The 12,146-nt window shown below is 46.2% G+C and overlaps 1 protein-coding gene across 1 annotated transcript in view; it reads left to right on the forward strand.

Annotated features, from left to right (window-relative positions):
• il1rapl2 (interleukin 1 receptor accessory protein-like 2) overlaps positions 1-12,146 on the forward strand; it is an 841,694-nt gene that overhangs the window by 573,032 nt on the left and 256,516 nt on the right. Inside the window, exon 6 of the mRNA XM_055644012.1 lies at positions 10,976-11,050. Coding sequence (XP_055499987.1) covers positions 10,976-11,050 — 75 coding nt within the window. The remainder of the gene's footprint in view (positions 1-10,975; positions 11,051-12,146) is intronic.

A 12,146-nucleotide genomic window follows, 5' to 3' on the forward strand; every position in this document is an offset into this window, starting at 1 on the left:
CATCCCCAAGATATGCTGGTAGGTTAATAGCCTGGTGTATGTTATCCCTCAGTGTAGCCATGTGGCAAAATAATTCAAGAGGATAGTGACACAAGGGACTGGAGATGTTGGTTTACCAGAAAAGACACAAAGTGCTGGAGTAATTGAATGGGTCGAGCAGCATCCCTAGAGAACATGAATGGTCGATATTTGAGGTTGAAACTCTTCTTCAGGCTACTAACCTTTCTATGTTTTCCAGAGATGCTGCCTGACATGCTGAGTTTGTCCAGCAGTTTGTGTCTGTTTTTAATTCAAGAGGATTCTGGCCGGCATCACGGCACAGTTACTGGAGCTGCTACCGCATGGTGCCAGAGCCCCGGGTTTGATCCTGACCTCGGGTGCTGTCTGTGTGGAGTTTGCACATTCTCCTTGTGACTGTGTACGTTTCCTTCAGGTGTTCTCCTTTCCTCCCATATCTCAAAGACGTGCAAGTTTGGAGGTTAATTGGCCTCTAGAAAATTGCCGTTAGTGTGTAGGGAGTGGATTGGAAAGTGCAATAATGTAGAATTAGTGTGAACAGAGTTATCGATGGTTGGCATGAACTCGGTATAATGCCATATCTCAAACTAAACTCAACTAATTCCACAATGATTCATCAGCAAAATTCCTATTGTTTGGTCTGGACATTGGAAGTGAAATTTGGGTTATGTTTGGTGCAGTTAATTAGTTTAAAGATACCGCGTGGAAACAGGCCTTTCAGACCACCGATTCAAGAGCGACCAAGGACATCCATATACGAGTGTTATCCGACACTCTAGGAACAATTTACAGAAGCCAATTAACCTAAAAAAGCACACTTCGTTCCGATGTGGGAGGAAACCGGAGCAGCCTGAGATAACCTATGCGTTTACGGGGTGAACGTACAAACTCAGTACAGACAGCCCCCGTAGTCAGGATCGAACCTGGGTCCTTGGTGATGTAAGGCAGCAACTCTGCTGCCGCCCCTCAGTATGGCTTAGGGACAATTGATGCAATTTAAATGAAGGACTTTCTTTCTTGAGCTGAACCATAAAGAAAGACAGTACGTTTAGGCAGCCTTCAAGCTAAAGCTATTAACTCATTTAGTTCAGAGACACAGCATGGAAACAGGCCCTTCGGCCCACTGAATCTTCGCCGACCAGCTATTCCCATACACTGGCATACACTAGGGCTAATTTACAATTTTTACTGCACCAATAAACCTACAAACCTGTACATTTTTGGAGTGTTGGAGAAAATTGGAGCACCCGGGGAAAACCTATGTGATCACAGAGAGAACGTAGAAATCTCGTACAGGCAGCACCCATAATCTCTGGCGCACCAAGGCCGCTGTGCCATTGTGCAACCCTAAAACTTTTTGGACTGGAGTGATTGAGTTGTAAGGAGAGGCTGGTAGGCTGGGACATTTTTTCCTGGTGGGTACGAGGTAGAGGATGACCTGAAACCTTTTAAATCTCTCCCTGCACTGGAGACCCGACCTTTTTCTCGTCGGGTTCCGTTGTCGTTGAGGCCGCAACGAGGAGCGGCCTCCAACAGGAAGAGACCGGGGACTCAGGTGCCGACTTACCGTTGCCGTCGCGGAGCTGGCCAAGACCGGAGCGGTGGAGGAACGCTGCTGCTGCTGCTGCTGCCGATGCCGCTGCTGAGTCGGGGGCTGCTGCTGCGGGTCTGCGGACAGCGGCGCCGGGAGCCCGCGGCTCCCTGGAGAGAGACCGCTTTTCGGGGCTCCTGCAATGGAGAATTCTCCCGCCCGTGTTGCGGGGTCGAAGAGCTCCTGGAGCGGGGCTTTGCATCACTGCCCCGCGCGGCTGGAATGGCCGCGGACTCTGCGAGCGCACACCGGGGGCTCCAACACCAAGACCCGGTGTGCGACCTCGCACCACCCGGCGTGGCTTTAATGGCCGCAGGACAATCGCCATCGCCAGCCGGGGGCTTTGACTTTGACTCTGACATCGGGGGGGGGGAGAGTGCAGTGGAGAGATAAGTTTTTTTTGGCCTTCCATCACAGCTATGTGATGGATGTTTATGTAAAATTGTAATTATGTTGTGTCTGGGTCTATTTGTGTGTAATGTATGGCTGCAGAAACGGCATTTCGTTTGGACCTCTAGGGGTCCAAATGACAATTAAATTGACTCTTGACTCTCTTGACTCTTGATGGATGTATATGTGCCCTTGAAGGGCACAGTTACAGCGGATGTCCTGGTATGGAACACTTCATCTTGGGCGCAGATGTGGCGTTGGCAGAGGAATTGGGAGTTGGGGATTTCTTTGCAGGAAGCAGGGTAGGAAAAAGTGTTTTCAAGATAATTGTGGGTCAGTGGGTTTGTAATAAACATCAGTCACTAGTCTATTTCCTGTGATGGAGACTGAGGTCAAGAAAGGGGAAGGAGGTGTCAGAGATCGTTCAAGTAAATTTGAGTGCAGGATGAAAATTGGTGGTGAAGTGGATGAAGTCCATGAGTTCTGCATGGGTGCAGGAAGTAGGATCGATGCAGTCATCAATGTAATGGAGTTGGAGTTCGAGGATAGGGCCAGTGTATGTTGTACAGGATTGTTCAACGTACCCTACAGAGGGGCAGACATAGCTGGAGCCCATGCGGGTGCCCATAGCTACGCCTTCGACTTGGAGGAAGTGGGAGGAGTCAAAGGAGAAGTTGTTGAGGGTGAGGACCAGCTCCGCCAGGCGGAGTAGAGTGTTAGTAGAGGGAAATTGGATGGTTCTGTGGTCAAAGAAGAAACAGAGGGCTTCAAGGCCTTCCTGGTGGGGGATGGAGGTGTAGAGTGACTGAACATCTATAGTAAAGATGATGGAGGCTCGGAAAGCGGAAGTCATTGAAGAGACGAAGGGCATGTGAGGTATCTTGGACATAGGTCGAGAGAGGTTGGACCAGGGGGGTTAGGATGGAGAATTGTCTTCTCTAAATGCCCTTGTCAACTTGTCAGGGTAAACTTAAATCAATAAAAAGACAAAGTGCTAGAGTAACTCAGGGGGTCAGACAGCATCTCTGGAGAACATGGATGGGTGACATTTCAGGTCGGGACCCTTCTTCAGAATTATGATTCCTGATCCCAGTGGCTCCGTAATGACACATCAACTACCTGCCCAGCCTCATTTCCTACGTTTGTGTTGCCGTGAGTGTGGGAGACTAATGGGGAATATAGGTGAGGTGCTTCAGGTATCTGAAGGTGTCCCAAATAACAAAATGTATTGGTTTGGGGCCATATAATTATCCAGCACATCTCCATACAAAGGAAGTGAGAAGCTACATGTCTGTTTATGTGCTGTATGACAGGGTGGTTAGAATTTGGGATACATTGCCTGAGAGAATGGTGAAGACATGTATTCTCATAGCATGTGTGAGGTATCTTGAATAGGACGAATTGCCAAGCTATATAAGTCTAAGAAACCATGGGGCTAGTGTAGATAGGAGCTTGATGGTCAGCATGGATGTTGTGGGCTGAAGGGTCTGTTTCTTTGCTGTATAATTCTATGCCTCTGTGAAATTGAAAAGAAAATAATAATTCTCTGGAATAGGGTGGATGTACAATCATGGAGAATATGTTTGTTTGGAAGAAAAAAAAGCAAAGCAATAAAACGATTCAATGTTTCAAGCGCAGAAAATATTTTGATGAAGCATAAACTTGCTAAACTAACAATACAGAAGGTTGCAACACAATTTTCTTTTTTGCAATGGCAGCCAATTTTGCCACTTAGTTGATATGTAAACTTAAACCATCATTGATTTATCCATGAAAGGTTATTGTTTCCTGAAATCTTGTGCCCAAAGCAACTCAATATTTAAAGGATATGGTCTTGGGTCAAATTTTAAAATAAAGCAACATTTGCTGTTGGTATTTATATTGCCTCGAACCGTTGGAATTGACCTGATTCATTATACAAGGGTAATAGAGTTATGCAATGCGGAAACAGGACGTTCAGCTCAACACGTCCATGCCGACCAAGATGCCCAATCTAAGCTTGTCCCATTTCACCACATTTGGCCCATATCTATCTTAACCATCTCTGTAATGGATTGTGCCTTTCAAATGCTGATATCATTTCTTCTGCAATTAACTCCTCTGGCAGCTGGTTCCATATACCCACCACAACACAATAACATTGCCCCTGAGGTTCCTATTAAATCTTTCCCCTCTCACTTTAAACCACTGCGCTCTGGTTCTTGAATCTCCGACCTTTGGTAAAAGACTCTGTGCATTCACCCCATCAAATACCCTTGTAATTTTATAAACCTCTATAAGATCACCTCTTAGCTTCCCGTGCTTGGTATAAGATTATTATTTTCTTTCTTTTGGAGAGGATATTTTCAGCCTGAATTTCAAAGTGGAGGACCAGCACCTAATATTTTGCTTGGGCAGCTTCCAGTATTTATACCAGTGGTATAAATATTGATTTCTCTAATTTCAAGTAACCTTTGTATTCTCTCTCTCTCTGGCTTTCTGTTTAAGAATAAAGGGTAAGCCATTTAGCACGGAGACGAGGAACCACTTTTTCTCACAGAGAGTTGTGAGTGTGAAATTCGCTGCCTCAGAGGGTGGTGGAGGCCGGTTCTCTGGATACTTTCAAGAGAGAGCTAGATAGGACTCTTAAATATAGTTGAGTCAAGGATTGTGGATGATCAGCCATGATCACATTGAATGGCGGTGCTGGCTTGAAGGGCTGAATGGCCTATTCCTGCACCTATTGTCTATTGTCTCTCCCCCACCCTAGTCGTCCTGCTAGTTTTCCTGTTCGTATCCCTTTGTTATCACCTCTTCCACAGCCAACAATGGACTATTATGGGCTCCACTTTGGTTATTGGTAAGGAGCTCAGATTGTTTCTGTACCTTTTCATTTCTCTAGCTACCTTCTCCCCTGACTCTCAGTCTGAAGAATGCTCCCGACCTGAAATGTCACCTATTCCTTTTCTCCAGAGATGCTGCCCTGACCCGCTGAGCTACTCCAGCATAATTGGAATGGGAGACTAAATTAAATTAGTGACAGTCCACTGTAGAATTATGTAAAGTGTCACCAGAGTTGCTGTAACCTGATTGTATTTACAAATATTAATTAACTATGGGGGGCTGCCTTCATGTTTGGCACTTGGTTGACAAGAATGATGGTTCTTATTTGCATTTTGAATCACCAGCTGTCCAGTTAAGATGGATGGCGGGCTTTCTATTTCATTTCTCATTTCTCCACTGAATTTTTATCCAATTGAAAAGAAAGATTAAAGGAGCCCAAATAGTGAAATTATAATTTAATTGGGGGTAAAATTTACCATTTATTTCAGTGGAATTACACACATATATAGGGTGGGGGGGATAAAGCTCACAAGGTCCTCTAAGAAGCTCACCACATTCTGTTGCATATGCTTAGTCACAGAATATTGTAATTGTACTATATTGTCATTAGTTTATATGCCAAGTATATAAATACATACAAGGAATTTGATTTCCCATACAGTCATACCAAAAAAGCAACAAGATACACAACTACATAAACATTGACATAAACATCCACCACAGCGCACTGTGATGGAAAGCAATAACGTATTATCTTCTTCCCTCCGTTTCTCCCGCGGTCAGGACAGTCGAATCTTCCGCAGTCGGGGCGATCGAAGCTCCTGTTGGAGCTTCCGAAGTTGTTCCCGAACCAAGGGACTGCGTTCCCCCGCGATGTGTCATCCGCAGGCTAGAGCTCTCAAAGTCAATCCCCCGCAAAGGGACCGCCAGCACAACGATGTTTGGCCGCAGTGCGGACGGAGATACAATACGAGAAAAGTTGCATCTCCATTGAGGAAAGAGATTTTAAAAAGTTTACCCCAGCCCCTACATAATACAAAATTAAAGACAGACTAAATACAATGAAAGAAGAAAAGGACGAGACAGACTGTTGGCGAGGCTGCCATCGTACGGCGCCACCCATGGGGTCTTACAACGTGGAAACGGGCCGTATGGCCCAATTTGCCCACACTGGCTATCATGTCCCATCTACACTGGTCCCACCAGCTTGCGTTTGGCCCACATCCCTCTAAATCTGTCCTGTCCATGTTACCTGTCTAAATGTTTGTTAAGCATTGCGATAGTACCTACCTCAACTACCTCCTCCGGCAACTCGTTGCATACACCTACCACCCTTTGTGTGACAAAGTTACTCCTCACATTCCTATTAAATCCCACCCCCCTCACCTCAAACCTATGTCCTTTGATTCTCATTTAACCTACTCTGTGCAAGATACTCTGTGTCTACCTGATCTGAAGATGTTGTACAGCTCATCCTCCTGCACTCCAAGGAATATAGTCCTAGCCTTCTCAAATTCTCCTGATAGCCCAGGCCCTCGAGTCCTGGCAAAATCCTTGTAATGCCCCTGTCCCACTTTGGAAACCTGAACGGAAACCTCTGGAGACTTTGCGCCCCACCCAAGGTTTCCATGCAGTTCCCTCCGGGAACCTCCGGGAAACGCACGGAAACCTTGGGTGGGGCACAAAGTCTCCAGAGGTTTCCGTTCAGGTTTCCTAAGTGGGACAGGGGCATGTCTTCTCTGCACCCTTTCCAGCCTGCCAACATCGTTCCTATAACATAATTCCAGAAACTGAACACTCTACTTTAAATTCAGCCTTGCCAATGTCTTAAACCAACTCTACTGAACACTCTGTTAAAGAGGGAACTGCAGATGCTGGAGAATCGAAGGTTACACAGAAAAGCTGGAGAAACTCAGCGGGTGCAGCAGCATCTATGGAGCGAAGGAAATAGGCAACGTTTCGGGCCGAAACCCTTCTTCAGACTGATCAGGGGTGGGGACAAGAAAGGGAAAAGGAGGAGTAGCCGGAAGGCTGGAGGGTGGGAGGAGACAGCAGGGGAGCTGAGGAAGGGGAGGAGACAGCAAGGACTAACAGAATTGGGAGAAGTCGATGTTCATGCCCCCGGGGTGCAGACTCCCCAAACGGAATATGAGGTGCTGTTCCTCCAATTTCCGGTGCTGCTCGCTGTGGCCATGGAGGAGACCCAGGACAGAGAGGTCGGAGACGGAGTGGGAGGGGGAGTTGAAGTGCTGAGCCACCGGGAGGTCAGCTAGGTTATTGCGGACCGAGCGGAGGTGTTCGGCGAAACGATCGCCCAACCTCCGCTTGGTCTCACCGATATAGATCTGCTGACATCTAGAGCAGCGGACGCAATAGATGAGGTTGGAAGAGATGCAGGTAAACCTCTGTCGCACCTGGAACGATTGCTTGGGTCCCTGAAAGGAGTTGAGGGGGGAGGTAAAGGGACAAGTGTTGCATCTGCTGCGGCCGCATGGGTGAAGTACTTCATCCACTTCACCACTAATTTCCACCCGGCACTGAAATACACCTGGACCATCTCCGACACTTCCCTACCATTCCTTGACCTCACTATCTCCATTGCAGGTGATAGACTTCTAACCGACATACACTATAAACCCACTGACTCCCATGGCTATCTGGACTACACTTCTTCCCACCCTGCTTCCTGTAAGGACTCCATCCCCTACTCCCAATTCCTCCGTCTACGCCGTATCTGCTCCACGGATGAGGCGTTCCACACCAGGACATCTGAAATGTCCTCACTATTCAGGGAACGGGGGTTCCCCTCCTCCACCATAAATGAGGCTCGCACCAGGGTCTCTTCCATACCCCGCAACACTGCTCTCTCTCCCCATCCCCGCACTCGCAACAAGGGCCGAGTCCCCCTAGTCCTCACCTTTCACCCCACCAGCCATCACATACAAAAAATAATCCTCCGTCAGTTTCGCCACCTCCAACGTGACCCCACTACTGGCCACATCTTCCCATCTCCCCCCATATCTGCCTTCCGCAAAGACCGCTCCCTCCATAACTCCCTTGTCAATTCTTCCCTTCCCTCTCGGTCCACCCCCTCCCCGGGCACTTTCCCTTGCGGCCGCAGCAGATGCAACACTTGTCCCTTTACCTCCCCCCTCAACTCCTTTCAGGGACCCAAGCAATCGTTCCAGGTGCGACAGAGGTTTACCTGCATCTCTTCCAACCTCATCTATTGCGTCCGCTGCTCTAGATGTCAGCAGATCTATATCGGTGAGACCAAGCGGAGGTTGGGCGATCGTTTCGCCGAACACCTCCGCTCGGTCCGCAATAACCTAGCTGACCTCCCGGTGGCTCAGCACTTCAACTCCCCCTCCCACTCCGTCTCCGACCTCTCTGTCCTGGGTCTCCTCCATGGCCACAGCGAGCAGCACCGGAAATTGGAGGAACAGCACCTCATATTCCGTTTGGGGAGTCTGCACCCCGGGGGCATGAACATCGACTTCTCCCAATTCTGTTAGTCCTTGCTGTCTCCTCCCCTTCCTCAGCTCCCCTGCTGTCTCCTCCCACCCTCCAGCCTTCCGGCTACTCCTCCTTTTCCCTTTCTTGTCCCCACCCACCCCCACCCCTGATCAGTCTGAAGAAGGGTTTCGGCCCGAAACGTTGCCTATTTCCTTCGCTCCATAGATGCTGCTGCACCCGCTGAGTTTCTCCAGCTTTTCTGTGTAACCTACTGAACACTCTGACTGAAGAAGGCCAACTTGCCAAAAAGCTGCACGGTTATTTCATTCTTTGAGATTGCAGACCCTTTAATCCACACAGCCTTTTGTTCTTTGTGGATTTACAGCAATTAATGTAGGCCGGTGTATCCACTGTAGTGTTGATACAATTAAGATTAATTCAGGCCATGTTGTTAACTCAAGTGTTCAATGGTGAATCTCAGCAGGAGAACCTAAGCAAACTACATGGTGCAATTAAATAAGTCATTTAAAACTAGAATTATTGCAAAACATTTCCTGTAAAGTAATAGTTTAGTTTTGTTTATTGATATTGCTCAGGAAAAGGCCCTTCGGGTCACTGAGTCCATGCCCACCAATGATGCCCATAGACGAGCACTATCCGACGTACTAGGGACGATTTTTACCAAAGGCAAATTCATCTGCAAACCCGTACGTCTTTGGAGTGTAATAGCTTTGAAGCAGATTCTGGATGGGTGACAGAAGGCATCTCCAGTGATGTATTAGAGATACATTGTGGAAACGGGTCCTTCAGCCCATTGAGCACTTGCCAGCCAACAATCGCCCATATAATCGTTCTATCCTACAAAGTAGGGACAATTTACAGAGACCATTTAACCTGCAAACCTGCATTACTATGGGGTGTGGGAGGAAACAGGAACATCAGGAGAAAACCAAAGTGGTCACAGGGAGAACGTGCAAACTCCACACGGATAGCACCCGAGGTCAGGATTGACCCTGGGTCGCTTTTGCTATGAGACAGCAGCTCTACCAGCTGTGCCACTGTGTTGGTGTGTATGATTAGTGTCTATAGGGGCTTGATGGTCAAAAGGTCATAAAGTTGTAAGTGATAGGAGTAGAATTAGGTTATTTGGCCCAAAAAATCTATTCCACCATTCGATCATGGCTGATCTATCTCTCCCTCTTAAACCCCGTTCTACTGCCTTCTCCTCTGACACCTGTACTAATCAAGAACCTATCTCTGCCTTAAAAAATATCCACTGACTTGGCCTCCACAGCCTTCTGTGGCAAAGAATTCCATAGATTTACCACCCTCTGACTAAAGTAGGTAAACTTAGTTAGCCGAAGTGTAACTTAGCTAGTGTGTCTGATGCTCCGACTACACAGTGCAAAGAAACTCTGACTGCTGGATCCAAGCTCATCCTGGACCCTCGCCCACAACTAACTTGAATCTCATTTTCAGCTTTGATTCCTTGACACCAACACGCCTTGGGTCCATCTCTAACTCCTGACAACCTCATTTCCTGGCCCAAACTAAATCCACAATTGTATCCCCAATCTCAATTGTGCATTGTGTGCATTTATAACCCAAGCCAAATATTCATTCTAGTTCTAGAGTAACATCAGGCTAACAATAACAACTGTACCCAACATTACGCTCAAAGTGCTTGAATAACTCAGTAGGTCAGGCAGCATCCCTAGCGAACATGGATAGATGATGTTTCGGGTCGGGACTCTTCCTACCTTAAATCCATCCCTTTTCACCTGCATCCGAGACATCTCACAAGCCCTTTCAATTTCTACGCATCCACTTCCTCATCCTTACTATGGACGTCCAGTCCCTCTACACCTCCACCCCCCACTGGGAAAGTCCCGAGGCCCTCCGGTTAAAGTCTTCATGTGAACCTTAAGGATAATTGGTCTAGTTAAATGACTTTGGCAATTTGTATTATTCAACATTAAAAATTGGCGTAACGTAGCCTGATTGGATTTGAGTCAAAAATGGTTCATGTTTAATTTAGGGATACAGTGTGGAAACAGGCCCTTCAGCCACCGAGTCTGCGTCAACCCTGTACATTAGCACTATCCTACACACATGAGGGACAATTGATAATTATATCAAACCTTTGTAGTGTAAGAGGAAACCGGAGAAAACCCACACAGGTCACAGGGAGAACATACAAACTCCGTACAGACAGTGCTCCCTGGTCAGGATCAAACCTGTGTCTCTGGCACTGTAAGGCAGCAACTCTATTGCTATGTGTTACAGATTTAAAAAATTAGAAGCGCATAATTTTGTATTTTCAAAATTGACCTATTTTGTTCAAAAGCAAATCATTTCAATCAGAATAATTGTCGCAACGACTTTATTTTAGAGCCGTTGTCTCCTGGGATTGTGTCTTACTGTAGGTGCACTGTAGACGTTGGATTACATTTTCAATCAAGTGAACCCAACTTGAATGACATTTTGTTCAGCATTTTAAGTGTAAAACACAGAGGGTCAGGCAACATCCGGGTTGTGGGGGGGGGGGGGGGGGGGGGGGGGGGGGGGGGGGGGGGGGGGGGGGGGGGAGAGGAATGGACAGGCAAAGTTTTTTGGTGGGAGGAGAAAGTTTCTTTATATATCATCTAATATCTGCAACACATTTGAATTAACATTGGATGTTATTTTATCTTCCAGCTGTACTTACGGATAAGCTACCAGTGCTGTTGGACCCTTTCGAAAACCAACAGAACGTTGTAGATGTCCAGTTGGGTGAGTCATCTCTCACATCTGCTCTATAAGCATGTATATTGTTCTTCTTGTTTGGTATCAATATACTATTCTTCCCACACCTTAAGCAGTTTGTGTTCCCCCTTGTGATCGTCAGTGTGCAAACAATCAGAGGCTGAAATGAGGGATGCATTCTCTGATTACATTCCATCCATTCTTTCTATTTCAAGCATTTAAGCTTTCCAAAGCTGTCAACTTCTCTAAGACACGATTTCTCTTAAATATCACGGTTGGAAAAAAAAGTGTTTTTTTCTTTAAGCAAGTGAATGGTTAATTCTCTTTTTAAAATGTTATACACTGGTGGAGCATGCTTCTGTATTGTTCTATTGTTCAACTTTCAGCCCCAGAACAAGAAATAAATGAGTTTGTCATCCAAATGTGTATGACAAGGATGGCGGGTATCAGGTGGAATAGATGATGCTGATACCGAATGAGTACTTATTATGTGCAAGGGAAAGCAAGTAGCTACCTCTTTAAGAGGTAATCTTATGGGGCTAAGTACTTAAGTACTCTTAAGTAGCTACCTCTTTAAGTATTAAATACCTATGTCCTTAAGATATAAGTAGCTTCGTCTTCAAGTAGGTACTCTAATGTAGCTTACTTTAAGCACTTTTAAGTTGTTACCACTTGAAGGGATATTATTATCTATGTCTTTAAGAAATGCTCTCAAACAACTCCATCTTTAAGAGGTACTCTAAAGTAGCTATCTCTTTAAAAAGTAAAGAAGCTACCATTTTAAGAGAAACTCATCAGTAGCTACATCTTTAAGATGTGCTCTCAAGTAGCTATGTCTTTAAGTGCCCTTACATAGCTAGGTCTTTAAGGCACTCTTAAGTATCTACCTCTTTAAAACAGGTTTCTTCTCTTCCAAGTTAGTTTATTTTTATTCACCGCTATTGATGCCCATAATCCCAGGTAACCTCCTGTGCAATTAGCATCCATTTAATCAATAATAAACATTGTGTTCGAGCTCCAGCTGGCTACCTACTCAGTAAGCAATTACGGCAGAGAGGAATTGTTTGCTCTGACAGAAATATCCTTCCACCAGTGTGGAAGGAGCACTGTGTTTATTGATGTG

Source organism: Leucoraja erinacea, chromosome 12 (genome assembly GCF_028641065.1).
Source record: "Leucoraja erinacea ecotype New England chromosome 12, Leri_hhj_1, whole genome shotgun sequence".
NCBI lineage: Eukaryota > Metazoa > Chordata > Chondrichthyes > Rajiformes > Rajidae > Leucoraja > Leucoraja erinaceus.